The sequence below is a fragment of the Lissotriton vulgaris genome, chromosome 2_1 (assembly GCF_964263255.1).
Source record: "Lissotriton vulgaris chromosome 2_1, aLisVul1.2, whole genome shotgun sequence".
Taxonomy (NCBI): domain Eukaryota; kingdom Metazoa; phylum Chordata; class Amphibia; order Caudata; family Salamandridae; genus Lissotriton; species Lissotriton vulgaris.
In genome coordinates this window covers 301,983,061-302,007,471 of record NC_141687.1, presented here as the reverse complement: position 1 = coordinate 302,007,471, position 24,411 = coordinate 301,983,061, and the positions used below count along the sequence as shown (strand labels likewise).

Sequence of the window (24,411 nt, the reverse complement as noted above, 5' to 3'; positions counted from 1 at the left end):
TTGCATACAGTTTATACTTGTTTTATAAAACTCATGTAGAGTCCATTTGTGGTGTCATCATTGGGTTATTGTGAGCGTGGTTGCGAATACTTTACACATTTGCCTTGAAGATAAACTGGCTGCTTTTGCCACGCTACCGAGGGGGTGAGCGGGGCTATCTAAGAAGGTGACCTTCCTTTCCCTGACGTTGAAACGCGGGTCCCTACTTGGCCTAAGGTACCAACCTCAGCCAACCAGGGATCCCGGAAGAAGTTAAACATGTCCTTCCAATTTTAGAAATCATGCTTTCAATCAGTCCAAAAACAGCAATATGTGAATGGGGGTTTAGCAGCATGAACCGAATAAAAGATTATCTCCGTACATCCCTCAAAAGTGACACCATATCTGCTTTAATGCGAATCCAAGCAGATGGGCTGGAGTTAGACACTTTTGATCCATCCTCAGCTGTTTTGCATTTCCTGTCAGCATGCCCAGGAAAGAGACATATTATGGGCCACAAACATCCTTGTCAAAAAAAGACTGTTACTGAGTCAGAAGATAGCAACTAGTTTATTGCTATACTCTTTGTTCAAATCAGCACCATTTTCCTTAACAGGTAAATGCTGTTGCGCTGTGTTATTTTACCATTCATTATTTGGTGTGTGATTTTGTGATACTTCTGACAATTTGCCTTAGTGGAGCTGTTTGTCTACTTTGGAGAGGACCACAACAGCTGTTTATTAATTCATACATAAGGAGATGATGGACGGGGCACTGAAACTTTTCAGACACTCACCCCCAGTCACAGATCTTGGTTGAATCCATCATCGTTCTTAAGCTCACTTCGCCACCCGAGTTCAAACCCTGCTATATGTAAATCAGTCTTGACTCTGTGCCTCATGGGAACAGTCCAGCCCGAACAGCCAAGCCATGTCTTCCCTGGACCGGAAACAACATACATTAAAAGTGGTTAATACCTGCCGCAAAAGTCATTCTTTTAGATTTAGGGGCCTGAAATAGTCGTCTGAATTGTCACACTGACTTGTAGGAGTGTGATGGTTAGTAGCTGTGTTGATACTGTAACTGCCAGTGCTGACAGTGGAAATGGACAGTGCAAGTTGAAGTGGACTCCTGACAAGGGCCCTGGTACTTCATTTTTTTTATTACAAATTAAGCCCTGCCACAGCTACAGCAATATAAAAGAAAACGTGAAGGACTTGGCAGCACAAACTGATTGATAAATTAACTACATCCTGCCTCAAAGCTGACATGTCAGCGTAATGCAAATACAAGTGGACAGCTCGAAAGTTGACACTTTCATCCAACCTGAGCTGTAGTGCTTTCGCTGAGAGCAAACCCAGGACAAAGACACATTACTGGACACAGCCTTCCAGGTACAATATGCAATACTGTCCTTATTTTGAAAGAACAAGGACTTGTTCTGGCTATACTGAAGTCTATTGGCTCAGTTTGTTTCAGCCTCTTCATTGATATGGTCCTGTTGCACAAAGACATTTCAAGACAGAAAGTATTCCAAAGACAGCAAGTATTGTTGCATCTGAAGAACGCAACCCTTACATCTATGGTTAGCTCAGAGCATCAACATCTTCACTAACAAGTAAGTGCCTGATATGTTGTTCATGGATGTTATTTCAGTGACATGTTGAAGTGTATGGGGTATTTCTTGCCATATTAAATATCTTCGCAAACATTCACCACCTCTAATACACGCATCTTAGGGAGGTATTTAAATGTGCTGTTTACAATTTGTTTGGCCAAAGTTTTCTTGGGTTGTTGGCGCTCCAAATGTTTTGAAGACAATGTGTATGCAACCAATTTGTGGGTCGAGTGCATTGATGTTAGTTCGAGTAGAAAATTCTAGTCACTAGACCTGCAGGTCAAGTAAGATTTTAGAGATTTGTCGAGCCCTGGTGATGTTCTCCCACTGCGCATAACTATTGCTGTATGGACAGCAGTGGTTCTGGCAATCTCAGACCATAGCTTCACCATGGGGACCATGTCAAAGGCTGCCCTCAGATCTACAAAAAACATGTACAGGTGCTCTTGCCTTAGCCAGACAGTCTTCCAAACGAATAAAGAGAAATGGAAGACTTGATCAGTCGTACTTGTATTCCCCCTACCCCCGCCTGCAAGTGGGATAAGACCCTGGCTTCTTGTATCCAGTCCTGTACTGTAATAATATTCTGCCCTCAAAAGATTTTTTGGGCAATGTCAATAAGACTGATCGGTCTATAGTTAGCTGGATTATCTCTAGTGCTTTTTTGAATATTGATATTATTTTGGTCCTACTCCAGTTGGTGGGAATATCTGAGTCAGCCGCAATCAAATTTGACAGTAAATTGATATAGGGCCCCATATCTAAGGCTCCAAATGATATAAATCTGCTGGAATGATATCCAACCTGTCCGCTTTTCTCACCTACATTGAATTGATGGCTGTCACCGTCTCTTCCAGAGTAAAAAAAACATGTAGTTTGGATTACGCCCCTCTCTAATCCATGGGACCCCCGGAATTCTATTGTGTTAATCAGATTCTTAATTGGTTGCCATCAAGGCCAGGCTGGGAACCAAAAGCAGACCTGGGAATTTGGTCAGACCACACCTCAGGTTGTATATGAAAATCCTGTATCTTGATGGGGCCTCTATTGCCATGAGCAAGGAGATGCCAAAATTAATTTTAACTTCTCTCACTCCCTCTTACTTATGGTTTGGACAAGATGTACTCTTTTCTGGTGGCTACTATTACATCTTTAGTACACCCCCCCCCAAACTGCCCTAATTAGTTTCAACTTAGCTTTCCTACACAAAGGATTGTATCAGCTGCTTTCTATGGCTGTGCATTTTTAGGACGATGTAAACCTAGTAAAATGGGCTTTTTAGCATTCAAATATAATACTAAGGATACATAATATAGGGGTCATGTCATGAAGACTGTTGGAGTAGAGTTCTAATATTTCAGCTACAGTTCCATATATGACAGCATGTTGTCTTGGGCAATCTATGATTCATAGCCATCTGACACTCATTCTGTTATTAAACTGAAATACCAGTGCAAGTGGTAGTTGATAAATTTTCTTGAAAGGGAATGCTTGTTAAGATTAGCAAATGGGCATTGTGGTCGCTATCTACTCTATCTACATCCCTCATTTCTCCCATGTTCGCCCAAGGATGTAAATCCAGCAGTTTGTAATCAATGTTGCTTGTTGTCGTGACCCTCTTAACCACGGCACACATTCTGCTGTGGTGCTGTGGAATTTGCCGCATGCGCAGATCGGACTGCCCCCGGCCATCTGACGCACACGCCCACCGTGACGTCGGATGTCCGGGGGCCGTCCGACGCATGGAATGGGTTCAAGTTGTCCTTGAGGATACGATCAGAGGGCTAGTAGCCTTTACAGGCCTGTAACCCGTGTCCAAGTACAAATGAAGTGAATTAGGAAGCAATCGGAGATATCTTCTTTATGTAAGGGGCTGTTATCGTCGGTATATTCCAAACTCCATATTCTTCTTTCATTAAATCATGTCTAGTCCTTTGGGGTTCAAAGGTTGTGTTAAAATCACCCGCTACTAACAAAAGATAACTAGCAACATCTTGATCTAAGTAATTCTCCAAAATGTGGATGATTTCAGAGTTCTTATTTATTTATAGAAGTTTTATATAGCGCAAACGTGAATCACAAGGGTATCAGAGCGCTTTACAGTACACAGTATAAAAACATAAATGGATGAGGTGGTATACAAGCATTCAAATGTGTCATTTCGTACAAAAGAGATATATGATATATGGATTACAAACATATGGGACCGGGAATCTGCAGGACATTGCCCAATATACAGTTATTGAGCATTAGGTGATTGTGCTAATAAACAAACATATAATATCCTCATTCGATTCAAAATGGGAATTAAGCATATAAATAATAAAGGGGACCCGGGTTCAACTAAGCTTTACACTACATTCAGTTATTGAGCATTAAGAGCTGTGGTATTAACCTTACATATAATAGTCTCGTACATTCCACCGTAGATAGGCAATGATATGCGGATCTTATAGGTGACTCGATGTCAGCCTAGAATTAAGACTTAGGACGTAAATGTATTCATCAGTAGTATTTTTACTTCTTTTTTGAATGCAGTAAAGGAAGAGATTCCACGCACGACTGGAGGTAAGGAGTTCCAAATCTTTGCTGCAATCCCTGAGAAAGCTCTGCAGCCAGTTCTCTTCTTATGAAAGGATTGAGGTTTCAGAAGGAAAGTACTCGCACTTCGAAGTTGTCTGCAACCTCCAGACCTTTCTGTATTGCTTTGTGGGCCATGCAGGCCACTGTTAGGTCTATTCTTGCCTCGTAAGGCAACCAGTTCAGGTCGATGTGACTATTTCTTTTGGTTCCTGATACCAGTCTAGCTGCAGCATTCAGTGATGCCCTCAGCAGAGCCAGCTTGTATTTGGGGAGACCCTAGAGAGTGGTGCTTCCGTAGTCTAATCTTAGCAGCACTAGGGCTTGCACTGCCATTTTTAGATCGGCCTGAGGGAGGAAGGGTTTGAGTTTCCTTAGTATACTCAACTTGTGATTATCTCCCTTGGTGGCATTATAGATGTGCGACTGCATGTTTAGATGTTTGTCTATGGTGATTCCTAGGGATTTTGCAGAGTCAATGATGAGGGGTACACAGTCAAAGGAGGTTAGGGGTTTTAACCATAGGTCTAAGTTAGGTGTGTGACTCGGTGGCGAGATGAGAATGAATTCCGTTTTTTGGGGTATTCAGCATGGGGTGGTTGTTAGTGAGCCAGCTTTGTGTGTTCAGTAGAATAGTGTTGAGGGCAATTAAGTCTTCTGGGGTGGAGATTTTCAGATACAGATGGGTGTCGTCCGCGTATAGGTGATATAGAATGTTCGCTGATTTCAGTGCATTCTTATTCCCTTTTGTGCAGCGATTGTATACATTAAAAAATGTCATATCTATTTACTTGGGATACTGACCAGGTAGCCTGGAATAGGCATATATGAAAGGAGTAGATAAAAGTGCCCCAACCTGGGTCCCCAAACTAGGATTTCAATCCTGTAACATTCCAAGAGAGTAGCCTAAATGCATTCAAATCCAATGTGTGCACAGTTGCAGTAATAGGATAAGAGTTCTGGGAAGCATACAATCTTGGGAAATGTACAATCTTGGCTCTATCAGCATAAGCCCATTGTAACTATTCTCCAAATTCCCAGGTTCCATACCCAACCTCCCAGGGAATAGGGAATCAACCTCACAATAATTGGCAAATGAAAAATCTGTAAATGGCTCTAGATATTTAGTAAGTCAATCTGCTGCCCTTAGTTCAGGATTTGAGAACCACCCCAACATTACATTCGAAGGCAGAGGCTCTGGAGGCCTGTTCCCCGACTGGGACACTCTAGGGGACTTAGTGAACCTCAAATCAGTTAACCAAACAGGTAGAGGTCCATGTTTGAATTGATTGCAGGAGCCATTACCGCATTACCGCTATTATTCCAGGACTTCCACATATTAGAGTTCAGGGCCGGCTAGCATTCTAAGGGCCGACTTAGGGCCCCGGTCGTCTCACGCTGTCCTCCCGGGTGCAAGCTTTTTAGGCGCCATCTTGGGGGTAGTTGGAGGCTCAGCGCTCTAGTGCTCGGGCTAATCTCGAACCGGCACTATAAATCCTTTCTGGTGCCTAACCTCCGGTTGACACTTATAGCTCCCTGGCACTCCCTCGGAGGCAGGAATCATTTTACACGCATATTTTAAAATTGTTTGTCTCGGATCTTTTATTGTTCGAAAATTGTGTGAATTATTGGTAAAATTGTTAGGCTTACTTTTGCACCGCTATTATTCCAGGACTTCCACATATTAGAGTTCAGGGCCGGCTAGCATTCTAAGGGCCGACTTAGGGCCCCGGTCGTCTCACGCTGTCCTCCCGGGTGCAAGCTTTTTAGGCGCCATCTTGGGGGTAGTTGGAGGCTCAGCGCTCTAGTGCTCGGGCTAATCTCGAACCGGCACTATAAATCCTTTCTGGTGCCTAACCTCCGGTTGACACTTATAGCTCCCTGGCACTCCCTCGGAGGCAGGAATCATTTTACACGCATATTTTAAAATTGTTTGTCTCGGATCTTTTATTGTTCGAAAATTGTGTGAATTATTGGTAAAATTGTTAGGCTTACTTTTGCACCGCTATTATTCCAGGACTTCCACATATTAGAGTTCAGGGCCGGCTAGCATTCTAAGGGCCGACTTAGGGCCCCGGTCGTCTCACGCTGTCCTCCCGGGTGCAAGCTTTTTAGGCGCCATCTTGGGGGTAGTTGGAGGCTCAGCGCTCTAGTGCTCGGGCTAATCTCGAACCGGCACTATAAATCCTTTCTGGTGCCTAACCTCCGGTTGACACTTATAGCTCCCTGGCACTCCCTCGGAGGCAGGAATCATTTTACACGCATATTTTAAAATTGTTTGTCTCGGATCTTTTATTGTTCGAAAATTGTGTGAATTATTGGTAAAATTGTTAGGCTTACTTTTGCACCGCTATTATTCCAGGACTTCCACATATTAGAGTTCAGGGCCGGCTAGCATTCTAAGGGCCGACTTAGGGCCCCGGTCGTCTCACGCTGTCCTCCCGGGTGCAAGCTTTTTAGGCGCCATCTTGGGGGTAGTTGGAGGCTCAGCGCTCTAGTGCTCGGGCTAATCTTGAACCGGCACTTCATTTATGGCAGCCAATTCCCGTCCGCGCAGCGGGCGGGCGCAGCGAGCGCGCCGATGGCGCGCCGGAGGCGCGCCAGAGGCAAGCCCGTCTGGGCCCGTCCGGGACAGTACGGACCTCGGGCCTACACCTCTGCCCGATTGTACCATATTAGCTACAGGTACATTGCTTCCTTCATCCTACTCTAGGGACGAGTTGCTGTCACTCCGTCCTGTTACCAATCAACACTGCCGGTACACAGTTATATCTGAGGCACCATACAAACGGTGTGCTCTCTGCCCCAAGCATGGTAATGGTGCCAAAAAGGGAGAGCTTATGACCTCTTCCCTGTCCTTTGCCCTATTGAACTGCCGTTCTCTGGTCAAGCATTCGGATGAAGTCAATCTAATGATCCAGGATCATAAAATTGATGTGCTGTTTCTTACAGAGACATGGCTCTCTGACAGCTCGGCGTTCGATATAGTGAATTCGATGCCCAAGGGCTATGCGATACAATGCCTGCATAGGCCTCGCGGCATAGGTGGAGGACTAGCTATAATTCATAAGGAGACACTAGCCTGTAGGATGGAAAATGGCAAGATCTCTGATGCAGAGAGCATTAGTTTTTCCATCCAACTCTCCCCTAATTATTCGCTGTCAGGGCTGCTGATCTATCGACCTCCAGGTGGGGTCAAGCAGTTCATTGGTTCCCTGATGGAGACAGCACTCACACAGGCAGCCTCAGCCCCCAACTTCCTTCTTTTAGGAGATTTGAATCTCCACTTGGAGGACCGGGGAGATAAGGTGGCTGCTGATTTGCTGGCTGACCTTGAAGCATGTAATCTGATCCTGCATAATAATGAACCCACGCATTTGAAGGGTCATTTATTGGACCCTTTGTTTTCCAATGTTTCACTCCTGAAGGCCTCACCGCCATGTCCCCTCCCCTGGTCAGACCACTTTCTTATTCCTTTTAATTTGACAATTAGGACGGATTCTAGATCTGAATGTAAAGGCTCTAGTCGTTCTTCCCATAGACCTTGGCCTAAACTGTCCTTTGACGATTTAACCACTGCCCTTGAACAATCTATTCCCGCCCCGATCTTGAACCCCCTTGAAGCAGACCGCAGTTTCCATAATTGGTTACTAAAAGCACTGGATTTGGTGCTTCCTAAGAAGTGTAGTACCAAGAAAAGTAATGGGTTTAAAAACCCCTGGTACACAACTGAACTGCGCAATCTTAGAAAAGTCTGCAAACGTCTGGAACGCGCTTGGCGGAAAGACTGGTCTACTAATAGTAAAACTACCTATCAGGAAGCCATGAGGGCATATAAGTTAGCCTGTAACCACACGAAAGCAACCTTCTATGAAGAGAGAATCAGGACTGCTTCCAGCTCCTCAAAAGAAACATTTATTATAGTTAAGGAACTCCTGAATACTCCCTCCCCTTCACTGCCACAAGCTACGAGCAAAGCTCGATGCAACGAGCTTGCACATTTCTTTGATGATAAGGTCAGGAAAATTTTACAAAGTATTCCTCTTAGTACTCCTCCCTCTGAGTCTCCCTCGCTGGTCGTGAGTGGTGTGAGCCCTTTGTGGGAAGTTATTACTCCCATAACTGAGGAAGACTTCCGTATAGAATTAGCTAATCTTAAAAGTGGTTCACCCTCTGACCCTATGCCCATCCATATTCTTAAGAGGATCGCACAGACCATCTCCTCACGGGCTACGGACCTCCTGAACGCCTCCTTCGGCGGTGGGGAAGTTCCCCCTAGCTGGAAGAAGGCGATGGTTAAGGCTCTCCCTAAAAAGCCGGGACTTGACCCTGACGACCTGGCAAATTTCCGCCCAATTTCTTTATTGCCTGGCCTGGGCAAAATTGCAGAAAAGGTTGTCAACCGCCAGCTGTCCACATTCCTAGAAGGTCATAACCTGCTCAAGCACTCGCAAACAGGCTTTCGCCCCGGGCAGGGTACTGACTCTGCCCTGATTGCAGTAGTGGAGGAAGCCAGACGCATTCTTGACGGAGGAGGTTCAGCAGCTGTGGTCCTCCTAGACCTCAGCGCGGCTTTTGATACCGTCAATCACGGTATCCTTATTCAGCGCCTTACTAGGGTGGGAATATCTGGCCAGGCTCTAAGCTGGATTACTTCCTTTCTGAACGACCGCTCTTACCAGGTCTGCGATGGCACCAACCTGTCTGAGCCGATCCCCCTCCAGTGTGGAGTCCCGCAGGGCTCCTCGTTGAGCCCTACGCTTTTTAATATCTATATGGCCCCACTGGAGGATGTGGTTTCACCCTTTGGGGTGAAAATAGTGACCTACGCGGATGACACCCAGCTTGTCGTCTCGCTATCCCATCATGAAAATGCGGCAGAAAGATTCGGGTGCTGTCTGACAGGTATCATGGCTTGGATGACAGAATCTCGGCTAAAACTCAATGGTTCCAAAACGGAACTTATGATGGTAGGCAACCTTTCCACCTCCCTTCCCAAAACCATGTGGCCCCCCTGTCTGGGTGAGGCGCCCCAACCCAAGAATGAGATTAAGAGCTTGGGAGTATGGTTAGAGCCCGACCTGACGTTCAGAGTACATACGAAGAAAGTGGCAGGGATCTGCTATGGTTTGTTACGCTCGGTCCGAAAGGTGCTGCCTCTCCTCCCTTTTAGTTCAAGGAAACTCCTGATTCAGGGGCTTATACTGTCAAGGCTGGACTACAGTAACGCCTTGCTGCTCGGTGCCCCTGAATCAGCCATCAACACCCTCCAGCGAGTACAAAATGCGGCGGCCAGGGTTTTGACAGGCACTGAAAAAAGAACTTCGGCCAAGCCTGCTCTTAGAGCTCTCCATTGGCTCCCCATCCGGGAGAGAGTTAAATTTAAGGCCCTTTCCATCGCCTTTAAGTCTCTCCAGGGAATGGGTCCCCCAATCCTCAGGGACCTTATATGCCCCTACAAGTCCTCTCGTCCCCTCCGCTCTGACGGGAGCAATTTACTGACTATTCCCAGAGTAAAGAGAGCTCGTTCAGGAGGCAGGAGGTTCTCTGTGAATGTAGCCAAGATCTGGAATGATCTTCCTGCTGCTCTCCGTCTGGAACCCTGTTTCCAGAGGTTTCGGAAATCCTTAAAGACATTCCTTTTTCCACGAGGAATATGAGTCCGCTGTCTGAGGATCTAGGAAGCTAGCTGTGTGTATCAGCGCTGGGACGCTCTCGGGCAGCCATGCGCTTAAGAAATCCAATTCATTCATTCATTCATTACTAGGATTATTTCATAAACCAAGGTCCACCAGCCACTCCACTATCTTGCCTCCCAAATTCTAATAACAATGTAGTCATATGGATCATTCTTGGGGAACACACACGCAACATAAAGATCTGACCTTATTACAGAGAGCCACTGACATAAATGTCTACTCCAATTGATTACTTTATTCTTCAAATAATCCTTATCCTCTCTTAAGGTAGAAGAAGTTCGTAGGACATTAATCTAACATGCATTGTGATGCAGTGGTATGGGACAGCACAGTTTGTTCGGCAGACCGTAAGTGGTTATCTTGAGGTGGCATCCCATTGCATTTCCCAGTCCCTTTGATAGGAACATGTACCAGACTATATATTTGAGTTTAGGACGACAACACCACTTTAGATAACCCAGTGACTCTGTAGACCCCATCAATTCCCACCTCACCGCAGGAGTTCCTCCCAACGGAGGTTTCCCCTCTCTTGCTAGCGATATTTTAAATTCCCTGACAAAATCAAAGATCACATGGTGTTCATCCTTATCCCCCTTCCATTTTGCATGATGTAATCTTAGATTCTAATAAGTCCACCTTCAAAGATAAATCCTGCACCTGAGCTCTTAAGCGTGTGATTTATTCCCTCAGCACATATAACATGTCCATGACTTCCTCTTTCCATATGGTGTCTTTACTATCAGTCGACCCAGGGGGCAGCAGTCCTGCAGAATTCTCCACCTCAGGAGGCCTAATGCTAGAAGCAATACAATAGGTGGTTCCAGTAACTCTTGTGGTTAGAATCTGTTATGACTCCACCAAAGCGACACTTCTTTTGGCTGAACATGCTGGGACTCCCTACAGAGGCTTTGCAGACTTTCCTGTTTATACAATCAGGGGTGCAACAAAGGCCCCGCAGCCCCAGCGGTGCAGGGGGCATCCAGGCTTACCCATACTAGAGAGGGCCCCCTCTGCCCCTACTGATGTGAGTTTGAGAGGCCCCTTCAGCACATCTTGCAGGGCGCAGTCCCACGTTTTGTTACACTACTGAGTACAATATTGTGTGAAACCCAACATGTAATGTTAGACAAGTGTACTATGCCAACGTCAGATCCTTGTACCTGAGTCTTCGTCAATGGGCCTTGGGGTTGCTTTCGGGCCACATTCTTAGGTTTCTCAGAAATTGCCAGGACCCTAGGACCAATGTGGGTAGTTAATACCTGCCTGGAAGGCTTTAAAAGTGATTCCACCTCTTCTATCAAATCTTCAATCGCATCACATGTACAATTGGACGCTGTGTGTCTCACAGATTTTTTTGATGTACCAGGCCGGGACTGTCAGCTGCTTTTCTTTCCCCATTATAAAAATACACTAGGGAGATTTAGCAGTTCAGTCAGTAAATCCTGAGATAAAATGCAATAATGTCTGTAAATGAAAGGAATAAATAGTAACCTTTACCAGAGAAACATAAAGGAGTTTTCAAACAGTACAACCAAGAGGGATGGTCCAGCCCAGACTCATCCGGGCGATGTTGGGTGAAAATTGTGCCTGCCCTTTGTCAGGGGTTTGTTTGCCCAGCTGCCAGGCAGATGGAGGTGCTTGCAGCATGGGATCCTGCATCCTCTCTCCGCCTCCAACAGGGATCCTGAGACTTGGGGTCCCCACCAACAAAGTTCTACTCCTGGGCTGCGGGGCATATGGTGGTGTTCTATATATCGCTTACAGTGTGGGGGCCTGCCTCCTTTCCACGCCTGCACCAACAGGGATCCTGGGACTTGGAGTCCCCACCAACAAAGATCCACTCCAGCGATGCAGGCCGATGGTGGCACTTTGTAGCGCCTACAGCGTGGGGGTCTGCCTCCATCAATAGGGATCCTGCCTCCATCAATAGGGATCCTGGGACTTGGAGTGCCCACCAACAAAGTCCCACTCTTGACGACTTTTGACTGTTTACGAGTGTAAAGTTACTTCAAAGTTTAGGCTTCAGGTCTCCATCGTAAGAAACAGAACGACAATGCCATATTTCTGAGTGTAAGTTGTTACTGCCTAAAAGGAGCAGTATTAAATCCAGCACAACACATGGCCAACAACTAATACTGCAACACCTTCTCATAGAAAATAATGAAGTAAGGGACTTACAGTAAATCCCCACAGGAGACAAATGAATTTAGATTAATTAATTTTGTTATTTCATATATATATATGTCACACACTCATATATATCTTGACAGCCTATAGAACGCTGGGGGTGCTCTGAGACTTTGCTGACACAGCACCTACATTGCTTCTCCTCTCCCCAACATCAAAGGAAAGAGCACAGCACTCCTGAAGCAGCTTGAGTCTTTTAATTTGCAAAAAGTGCAGAGGTACCGGCGCACAGCGTTAATGGTTTACCGTGAGATTCGCCTTGATCGTTTGAAACAAATAATATTTTTATTATGCATTTAAAATTATTGAAAGTGTTGTATATTTCAAAAAAACTAAAATGTTTCATTTTTAGATATTTTGTAAACGTTAAGATATATATAAGTATATGTTAAATAGTTTAAATAAGTTCCTACAGAGATTTGTTTTTAGCCCCTACCTCCATTATTTTTGCGGGCAGTCTGTTGCATTACAAGTGGTTAGCCATATATGGTTCTGCACTTACTACAACTCTGAACTAGAGCACAGTTTCTACTCTTTTGGGTGCTTTGGCCGTAGTAACTTTAGAAGTGCAGTTTGTGATTAGGAATCGAGTTACCTCTATTTGGGTGGCTGTCCTGTCCTAAATCCCTTCCTAAACCCCTCCTTGGCCACCCTAAACCCCTTCAATTTAGTGGCAAGTTTGCCCCTTTTTCCAGCTACTCCTCCTGCTCCCTTCCACATTTACTTCCACGTAGTAAACGTACAAGTGTGAGGATAGAAACGATAGGAGAGAAGGAGCTTGAATGGAAGTGGACATTTACACTCCTAGGATTGCATTTTATAGTACAGAAAGTAGTATTACAGTATTACTACAAACAGCAGTTGGTTAATCAGGCCCAGGAAAACAAACCAGCTATTATCAGATTCCAATATGGCTTCAGACCATACCGCAGCACAGAAATGGTATCCTAAACATCAGGGAATAAGTGCTTACGATCTGTGACAAAGGCTACACTACTTTTATTGGATCTTCCTGCAACCTTTGACACTGTTGACAACTTAATGCTAGCTTGAATGAATGAATGAATGATTACACATTTCTATAGCGCGTGGTTACCCTGAGGCATCTCAGCGCTTAAGTGGTCCATTCATCTCCGCTAATTTTAGCAAAACAGAAAGGTTTTCAATATTTTTCTGAACCTCAGGTGGTTCTCCTCCAAACGGATAGCATCCGGAAGATTGTTCCAAAGTTTTGCAGCATGTAAAGAAAAACGCCTGCCCCCGGTACGGATTCTCCTAGTCCTGGGGATTACCAGTAGGTTCTTATTACTGGATCTTAGGGTCCTACATGTTTGATAGGGACGGAACGGGGTAGAAGGAGGTCCGGTCCAGAATTAGACAGGGCTTTATGTACAATAGCCATTGCCTTAAATTAGATCCGTTGTTGTACAGGTAACCAGTGAAGTTGCCTCAGTGCTGGCTTGGCAGAGGTTCTTCGTGGGATGTCCATTAACATTCGGGCTGCACAATTTTGGATGGTCTGTAAGATCTCGATTGTCCCCTTGGGGGCCCCTAGATAGACTGCGTTGGAATAGTCTAGGCGTGATAAGATCAATGATTGTACTAAAATCCTCCTGGCCTCAAAGGGGAGTAGCCCTATAATTTTTCTAAGTGATCTCATTAGGGCATATCCAGTCCCTGCTACCTTCCGAGCTTGAACCTGAAAGTTAAGGGCTGGATCCATCCAAACTCCTAAGCTTTTAATTTGCTCTTTGGGGTGCGGGGGCTGTCCCAAAGAGTCCGGCCACCACTCATCCACAGAGGTAGGTGGTTTATGTCCCAGCATCATGACCTCTGTTTTAGCTCCATTCAGCTACAAAAAGGACTCATTCATCCACTCATGGACTTTGCTAAGACAGGAGGATAAGTTGTTCTGAGACGACCCCTGCCCGGACAGGGTGATGACTGGATGCTTGTTGTGGCATTCTTGACACCGCTCATGATTGGATATGGTCCCCTCTGGCAAACAGGAAACAAATTTTCAAACTAGTTCGATTCTCTTCCAAATATACAAAGTTCATTAATCGGGTCCCATAAGGCTTCTTCTCTTGTATACTGTTTAACATGTACATGCAACTCCTAGCTGATGTAATATTTTTTTTCATTCTGAGTTTTTCTGTATATACTGATGACACTCATATTCTAGTAAACCTCCACCAAAACATTCCCGATTCTTCAGCTGTTGGCTCTTGCCTAGTTTGCACTAAAACCTGGGTGAATAAAAATGCCCTTGGACAAACATGTACAAAACAGAAATACTGATGTTTTTGTTTAATATAAAACCCTCTGTGCTCCCTTTCAGTCGGCCAATAGAACTGGAACCATCTAGTGCTTCTGTTAAAAACAGCAAAAAATTGCGAATTACTTGCGACTCAAACCTCTTATTCACCCCGCAATTCCCAGAAAGTCAAATCATTGTCGCTATAAGATCGCTAAGCTCTTCCTTTTGCTGGGCATAGTTCAAAGGTCCTTCCACATTCAAACTGTAGCTGGATCCAGAGTACTGCTTGCCAGTCTTCCTCAACACACCAATGACCCTGACAAAACTGCAAATGACTCAAAACAAAGCAATAAGAATCATCTTTGTCCCAATAAAACACGTGAACGCATATCTTCCTACCGCTCCAAACTAAAGTGAGTGCCCATCATTCAACAAATCAGGCTAAAACCCTGTGGATTATCTAAAAAGCCACACACCTTAGCTCCCCCAAATATCTTGCAGATCTGTTCTCTCCAAAAGAAGCTTGAAAGTATTCTTGGGTCCGGGAAAGAATTGAAGCTCACCGCTGCCAAATAGAGAAGGAAATACCTCAAAGGGAAACAATTCTCACCATGGGTACTGAATTGAGGAACCCTGTCCTTCTTAAAAAGCCACGTCTCAGCACCTTCACACCTGAGCTTAAAACACACTTAACGACCTCAGCTTCATGTGCCTAGAAACACATCTTTTTCTGGTATGAGTTGCCACATAATACATAAATACAAATACTAATTGATTGTGTCCATTGAGTAAAAACTGTGTCTCTGTTTCACCTTAGACTGAAATGTAGGAATGTGGCTAGGAGCCTTAAAACCAGTCTGTCACTTTACAAACACAAATTAGTATATACCGGTTATAATACATACTCATGACAACTTTGCTTACCCTAACATTTAAGTGTTGACCCTAAAGAACATCCATTCTTGTGCATCATTTGCCAACATGTGTATGGCTACCTAAAAGAGTTTTAGACCCTACTTTAGTTGTGAAGTTGCACTTAATCTTTACCCCTCTCAGGAGAGATTATAGTGATTAAACTGTATCATTCCAGATCTGATTTAGGGGTGAATTAGGGGTGCCTATTGTGACCAAGTAGTGCAAACCAGAGGTGGTTGTACATCAGAATATCGTACAAAGAACGTTTGTTTGACATAATTATCATGTTCTAAATATCTTTTATAAAATACCATCTTATTGGATCTATTCTCTCTATTATTAACTCTAGTGGGGAATATTTTGGTTCATGGTACGTAGGACACCACAATAGTGAGGATCTCCTAGAGAGTGATGAAGTGGATGGTAGGAGTAACTAGAGTGAAACTTGATAGAAGACAATTGAAACCAGCCAAAGGTGCCCAGTAACATAAGCAGGAGCAGGCTGTTCACCGTTTAGAATACAGGGAGGGGGGGAAGAGAAGCATTGTAGAGATGGTACGCTCTAAGCAGAGCACAGATTAACAGTGGTAATCATGGCTGGGGAAGTTGTGCATGGTGCGATGGAAACAGAGTAAACAAAATGTGCGCAAATTTAGCAAAAAGAAATTGAGGCTCCATACTTGAGGCATAAAGAGATATAGGTAGGTGACTTCAGCAACGTACAGTTAAGTTCTTTCCACCAAAGACAGAAGTTCTACTGTGGGGTTTGCATACAAAGAAAATGTTATCTTCTTGGTCCCCCACATAATTCCTAGCTGAAACCTGTTACACAGATGTGCACTCCTATCAGCTCTGCCATTGGTTCTAGGACCAGTGTAGCGGTGAGAGAGGGCAACCCTGGCTGGTACCTTTTTATGTAGGACAGGAGGAACACAGCACACGGTTGAACCTGAGCTCAGTTCATAGTACTGTATATGGTATTTCAAACAGATGGAGAAAACGTGGGCCAAATTGCATCTTGCATTGGACTGCCAACATAAGAGAGCAGTGTACTTTATCAAAGGCATGTTCTAGATCCACCGACAGGAGGGCAGTGTTTTCCCTTAATTCCCCTGCATGAGCAAGAGCCACATGAAGGCAGCGTTGATTTAGCTGAATTCTTCCATTAGGCCATTAGACCATTTTGGTCTTTGTGGATCAGAAGGCACGTAACGTTTGCTGAGCGAGTGGCAAAACGTTATGTAAGAGTTTTTGAATCAATATTTATTAACACTTCTCAGGAGGTTTACCTGCTTTAAGGTTTACTGTACTAGTAGCCCCTCTCATCTCATGGGGTAGTGACATTTGATCTCTAAAAACGAGAGAGGGGCCCTTTACACACCAAAGAGGTGGGTCACCAATATAACAAAGGTCAAATAAATTCCTCTTTGGTTAACTCAATCAACCACCCACAATACATCCCATATCACCAAAATATAAAGGTAAAAAAAATTATATTCAATATTGCAGAAATAAGTCAATTTATTAAAACCAGTATATTATGTATGAAAAGTCTTGTATATGACATACAATACATAAATCAAGAATTCACACTTAAAAATATCAGTTCATAATTAAAAAATCCTTCCGGATAATCAAAAACAATTCATTACATACAAGTGAAACAATTCAACTTCATTAAAAATAACAATGAAAGACAACACAGTGGGAGAACAAATTGCACAACATATTGTGTCATTAAAACAGCACTAGTCAGTGTCGGATCATTTGTTGCTTGTTGAAAATTCGATATCTCTTTGCCTCACAAATGTCGCAAAGATCTAGCGTTCTAAAAAACAGTAGAGCATTGACGCGTTTCGGTGGGCCATACAAGATCACTACCATCTTCTTCAGGAAAAAGATATCTCCCAGCCACAGTTTGTTCACTTAGTAAAAGCATAAAGCAGCTTCAGCCAAATGTTGATAGGAATCTCCCTGATACGGGAATGGTACTGAAAATATACCTATTAATCGCCCTCAAATCTGTTTTAAATTTCTCCCTGACAGGGATCATGGTAAAAGATGGAATAAGAGCTGGATTAAAACCTCGATTAAAAAAACTCCAGTACCTTCTATTCGGGTTTATGATAATTCCTGCCGATATGTATACAATCCTGGAATTTGTGCAAATGTAGAGAAGGGATTTTCTCCTTCTAGGCGACCTCTCTTGCTTCACCTTCGAGTAACTTGTTGATAAAAAGTGGCTGGGAGATATCTTTTTCCTGAAGAAGGTGGCAGTGATATTGTATGACCCACCGAAACGCGTTATATGCTCTACTGTTTTTTTAGGATGCTAGATTCTGGCAGTGAGTGTACTCTGGAGCCAGACCTCCGTGTTGATAGAACATGGAGGTCTGGCCTCAGAGAACCCTGGATATCACACCGCAGCCCAAGAGTTTGAGAGGCAAACTTGGTAGCCATGATCCTGAAACCTGCATTAATGAGTACAGTATGGTGACATTCCAGCAACCCAGGCACATAGGACTAATATAAAATACAACTGAGACAACAAAGGGACCCTGAATCCTCAACTCCCCCAACCCACACTCCTGATAAAGAAACATCTGTCTCCCTAAACAAGTTAAACTTAGGACTCCGTCAGTTGGGAAAGGGAACCAAACTGTTGCCAACAACAGGAAAAAATAGTCAAAGAGGGAGGATAAAGCGGGTATAATTTAATGTCATTGTTCATCCAGTATCTACATAATAATATCCTCCACCCACAGGGCCGGACTAGCTGGAGCAGGCACCGGGCGTTCACCATAGCTGCAATATCAGCCCCCTGTAACAAAAGCATCTGCAGTATTTTCCACATCCCCCCTCCCCCCTCAGTGGCTAGTCAGACTCAATTGCCAGGACCAGTTTGCGTTCCCAGTCCAGCCATTGCCACTCACTATAGAAGATATTAGTCCACTGTCACCCACAAAGGCAACCAGCTTAAAATACAGACTGAAGTTCAAAGGAATGATGCATTAACTTCAAGGCGCTGCACTTCCAGGATTCAGCAATGCTGGTCCTGCCTCGCTCTGGCCTTCGGTCGGCGATGGGTCCTCTACTCCGGAGAGCAGAGGCCAATTCCATTTTTCTCTTGCTCATTCTCTGCCTTTCTGGAGAAGACACAGCCGTTCCTCAATACAAGACCAGGCCTGTTCAGGACATTCAAAGAAGTGGGATTTTTTTTCTTCAAAGAGTACCCACTCCCAGTTTCAAAACCTCTGATTGTGATAATTAGTTGTCAAAATCTTACCAGTAAGAGGGTAACCACATATACAGCATTGTACGAACGTTCTAGGCCAGTTGTGGGTAACCCTGCAACAGAATTTGTGATTGTATACGGTATATAAAAATTTAAAATCTAAAAAATAAAAAAAGAATGCCTTTTTAAGTTTTTGTTGTCTTTTCCACGAAAATAATGGTGAGTTGCTTTGAAGTAGAATCCAATGAGTGTTTTCTGTGTTCCATATTGTAATCAGAAATGACTTTTTATATTTGCAATGTACAGCTGTTTATAGTGATTCATATGTAGAATGCTAATACGACTAGTAAAGTGGAACATTTATCTACCCGTTGTAAATTGGATGTATCATGTAGTTTCCAGCACTGAGCCTACAGCTGTACCTGCCGGTGGTGCCAAGTCCAATTTGGGCAATTTCAATGCAGCCCTTTCCACGAGCACAAACAGTCTTGGAAGCGAGCGCTGTGGAACCATCAGTGCCACAGAGAGCCTCCCAGGGGATGCCCTTAATGAGGATTCTGACAGTGACATCAGCAAGAGTGCCCCCGGTGAGTGGATGGGTTCAGCCATTTTTAAACGCCGTCAATGTTACTTTATGTTAGAACATTTAGACATCAATTAACGTTTTCACTGCTAACATTTTCCATGATTTTCCACACAGAAAAAATGCATTGAGAGACGTTTTAAGAACAGCAGAGCATGAAGCACTTGATTATTTTAAACTGGTGTAAACTGAATTGCAAAAGTGTAAACTTGGTCATGAATTAAACAGGAAGTGAAATGGCCACTGGCAAAATCTGGCAGAAAAGCATATATACATGAAATTCAGATGATGCCAGTCAGTGCATTTCCCTCACTCACCACTGTAAACGTTCCTTCCATATTTACATTCTCATTTGAACTCCAAATGCCATCACATTTTAGCGTGACACAATTCACTAATATTGCAATTCACAATTTTGGCAAATGCGAGTAATCCGTATTTGCCGCATTAGCTTGTTTAATTTTGAATTCAAGGTAGGAAAGCGGAGGGAACACCTCGATTTTCAATGGGGGAGCACAGCCAGAGTTTCTACATTGGAAATATTTCCCCGAGGAGAACATAATATAAACAAGGACTCCCCGAATTTTTTGTGAATCCTTAAAGATGGAAAATTCTTCCAAACATATGAGTAACCCCATGGGAGAATATCTCTGAGTTTTCCACTTATTCTTTCTCAATAGGGCTGTATTAGAGCAGGAGAGACTTTTATTTAGCAGGTAAAGTAAATACAGTGTATGAATATATTTTGTGATCGATGCTCCGTGTTATTTACAAGCTCGACAGTTCTTTTTTGTTGAAACGTAGGCTTCTCTGGATTTAATAGTTTGTTGTTCAGCCTGAAGTTACTCTCTGAATCTACAGCAATTCTCTAAAGGTTGTGATCAAGTCTGTAAGGGCCCAATTCACAAAGGGTTTGTACACCACAGTGTCATTTAGAAGCACAAAAATACATGTCCAACTATAAATTACACACAGAATGTCTTATTGATTACTAAATAATACATGTAAAAGCACAATTATAAAACCGGTGCAGCCACCTACGCAACAATGGAGGGAGCTTCGCCAATGATCGACCAATTTTCAATTTAAAAAACTAGGATTTACAGTAACTTATACATTCCAAGCAGCTTTAGAAAGTGTTGTACTTAACATCTTTAGGAAATTAATTGCAGGTTTATGTTTTACATAGCTGTTATTCTCAAGAACATGTACTAAAACAGGTATTACAAATTTTCTGCCAAACTGTTTATAAAATGTGCAAAACAATGCAAAATACAAAGTGCAAAAGTAGTTTGGGGAGGATTGATCACATGGGCATATTGATATGGTTGTTGAGTCAAATTGTCCTAGGAGAAAGGAAAAAAGGCTACGGATAGAACCTAAATGAAATCTTGTACGCAGTGATCTCTCCCATGGGTTGTAACAAGATTCAAGTAGGGTTCCAAGCTCATTGTGATTTTGATAATGACATATTCCTGTATTTAAGCTTTCTTCATCTTCTCCGCCTCCTTGGATAGTATAGTGTGGGCACTGAACTTATCCCTAACCTCATTTTTTTCCCCCGTAACTTCCAGTGTGGCCTACCAAATAAATGCACTCGTCTGAGTATGTTGGCTAATGATTTTATATAGAGTAAACCCCTGGGTGGCATGCTTCATCATAGGGTTCATCCCTAACCTGCTACGGAAAGGGGCGTGCTACGACTGACGGATTCGTGGCAGCACTGATAGTATATTTTGCCTATACACCTACACTGATTGCAATGATATTTGGAGTGTTTTATTTTGTAAAAACTGGGTTAAAAATATCTGGATAGTGGGAAAAGGACTATTTTATTCAATCACCTAGTCTATATGATTAAAAAATGGGGATGACGAGAAACTTCTAGCTTAAATGACCTTAAGTTTCTCTGGTTAACTAGTTTCAAGCCCTACCCCAAGGTTTTTCATCAGGACCTAAGGGGTTTACTCCCTGTGTACCACTCCTACAGTCATCAAATCTCTTAATAGGTGAAAATATAGATATAATGAAAATAGAGGTATACTGCACCTATTTGGTCTGTTCTTATTTTTTCTACGAAGGTTGGGAAAGAAAAAGAGTAGTTAAAAATGTGCACGATCCGTAGGCCTCTTCATTGCATTGTGTTGTCCATCATGCACCAAAGTGAGTGGATGGTGATATATTTCTCATACTCTGAATATGTGAGCACACTGTGAAAAATTATTTCAATGCAAGGGCCAAGTTAGACACAAAATACAGACACACACACAGGACTTGCTCCTAAATAGAACAATACTGCACACAATACATTACATACATGTAAATATGCCTAGTTAGGCCTCATGAGCCCAAACAGGGAAGAAGGGACGCCTGTAGTCATACTCTGTTGATTTAAAACACAGTATTCCAAACCGGACAATCAGATGCAGCAAGCGATTTGGCAAACCTCCTATCGTTAAGAGGAGAGGTCCACTAAACCTTAAGTTCCGGAATTCTGATATTGTCATAGCAGGACTTACTTTCTCAAAGCTACTCCCTCTTTATGGGATTGCCTGTTCGCATGTGGCTCCGGAAATACTGGCGGGACATGGCTTGTCACGTAATATACAAGGAGGACGTGCTGCCGTCGGTGTCCCCGAGGCAGTGCGGCACTAGACGGCTAACTATCTTGAAGAGAAGAGCTGTCTCTTTGCCTAGACGAGGTGCATCCCATGTCCATGGGTTCATGTTTGGGCTACCCAGGGGAATTATTTTTTCTCTTCATGTTACTATATTAATAGTGCACAATGGGAAAGTACCAAACAATATGAAACAAACAAAGCATAACTTACTAAGATCATTTCCTTTTGAGCTTTAATAATCATCAGAAGTTATTGTCAAGAAATGACAGGGTAGCTGGGTGGTGGAGCGTCAACTTTGATGGGCTTACACCCAGATTCGTCTGGAGCAGAACCTGAAAAATTCGAATAAAATTCTAAAAGAAATTATGATGCAATACACCTTGTTTTTGTCTGGTGTCAGTTGGTGCTGGAGCCCCAATGCCGGATTATATGCAAGGTGGATGAATTTGTAGACATAGATGTGTCGATGTTTGTGCAGACATAAAAGCCTGATATATAGTTGCCCAGGTGGCCATCCATTGTTACTATCAGACTTATGAAAACACCATTGGGAAATGGTCACAATGCTAGAAAGCCTCTCAGGCGCTGAGGTGGTCACAAATGGATATAGGGTTAGTCATATAAACTGACCCCAGGCTTATGAAAGTATCATGGGTAAATGGTCACAATGCTAGAAAGCTTCTCAGGCGCTGAGGTGGTCATAGGTGTATTTAGGGTTAGTCATATAAACTGACTCCAGGAGATGTTTTTTTTCAGGCCTACCTCGTGTAATTTGAATCTATAGACCTATTGCTGTTCTTTTTCGCACAACTGGGACTCTTGGTTCACTTGTATGATTACTGCCCAACGTAAGATATGTTTCCGTGCCTTGAACTCTTTTTAAAAAAAAAAAATGTTAATACATTTTTTATTGCAGATTCACAGAAAGCTGCTAACAATCCATCGGGTATTCCAATTTTTCATCACAATGAGTACACCCCGCCGTGAATAGAAGGATACATGGCCGTTTAGCCCACATCCCGGAGGTTGGGCGGCAAGCATCGTGCGAGCTCTGTAGGTATAGACTCATACACAAATGTGAGCATAGAACAGGCATTCCGGACATCTGCTTTTTTCCTTTGTATTATATTTCTGAACCGTCCCCACCCCTCCTAACAAACAGTAAACACACTTAGCATATCTTCCTCAAAGCCTGAACGAAAAGTAGCAGCAATTACACATCTATCCCCTCCCTTTTCCCTCCAGCGCCAGCACAATCTTTCACAGTTCTGTGTCATGTGCCACTGGTGTCTCAGCGCATCACTCGAATTCCTTGTGTGTCATCATACCCTTCGTTCAAATGTCTCGTTCATCCCAGTACCCTGACCCATGCTCCCCCCCCCCAGGGGTCCCCCTCACAGCCCCCCATCCAACCCATGGTATCGTCGCCATTTGGACAAACTGCCATTGGCTGGTAGAACTTAGCAAACTACGAGGCTTCCAAAGGTGGGATGATATAGGCATCTCGACTATAGGAGATGTGATAGCCAAAGGGGAATTAAAATCCGTGGCTTGAACTCTTGAGTGTTTCAAGAATCAACCCTATGAGACAATGGAACATCCAAGTGGTAGGTGCAGACTTTTGAGTATTTTGGGAATAGTATAGAAATATGGGGTTACTGGATGTTTGTCGGTCAGGAAATCACTTTCTTTCCTGGAGATCAAGTCATTCACTAAGGTGAACAAAAGTGCCAGCAAACATTGGTGAATTCTGAATGGCAGCGATACGCCTGTACCGAAACAGATGTTCTCTCACTGGAGATGCCGAAGCCTTAGTGACATGTTGGTACACACCGAGCCACCCACACCTAGGGACAGGTCAGCGGGATAGAGTTTCATCACACCTCTCAGCGGACATGTGGCAACTGCAGTGTGTGCCATCTGACAAAAACCAGAAAACCATCACTTTCAATGATAACACAACATGGGAATTACAATGGTTCACCAAATTCAACACCAAATGGGTAATCTATATAATTACCTGCCCGTGTGACTTACACTATATAGGGATGACGTCATGTAAAATCAAGACCAGAATCTGTGAGCATCGTAGCAACCTCAGATGCCAACAAGCAACAACTAAAAAGGCCACTCATTACATGGAACACCACCATACTGCTATCGACTTACTTTAAGCAGTAATCTAACTAGTGAACCAAGAGTCCCAGTTGTTCGAGAAAGAACAGCGATGGGTTTGTAGACTCAAGTCACCCGACGTAGACCTGAATGAAAACATCCCCTGGGGTCAGTTTATATGACTAACCCTAGATCCACCTCAGCGCCAGAGAAGCTTTCTAGCAAAGCGACCATTTCCCAATGGTGTTTTCATAAGTCTGATCGTAACAATGGATGGCCCACCTGGGCGGCTATATATCAGGTTTTTATGTATGCACCAACATAATACACCTATGTCTACAAATTCATCCACCTTGTATATCCCGCCAGACAAAAACAAGGTGTATTGTATCATAATTCCTATTATAATTTATTCGAATTTTCCAGGTTATGCTCCAGATGAATCCCGGTGTGACCTCATTAAAGTGGATACTCCACCACCCAGCTACTCTCCCATTTATTGACTATAACTTCCGATGATTATTAAAACTCAAAAGGAAATGACCATATTAATTCCGCTGCTATGTTTTTTCTCATATTGTGTGGGTACTTTCCTATTGTGCATTAATAATATAGTAAC

The 24,411-nt window shown here is 43.4% G+C and overlaps 1 protein-coding gene across 3 annotated transcripts in view; it reads left to right on the top strand.

Annotated features, from left to right (window-relative positions):
- Nucleotides 1-24,411, top strand: part of RPH3AL (rabphilin 3A like (without C2 domains)) — a 1,157,680-nt gene that overhangs the window by 1,116,151 nt on the left and 17,118 nt on the right. For all 3 annotated transcript variants that reach the window (XM_086954990.1, XM_086954991.1, XM_086954992.1), the window contains one exon: nt 18,869-19,060. In XM_086954990.1, the coding sequence (XP_086811116.1) occupies nt 18,869-19,060 (192 nt within the window). The remainder of the gene's footprint in view (nt 1-18,868; nt 19,061-24,411) is intronic.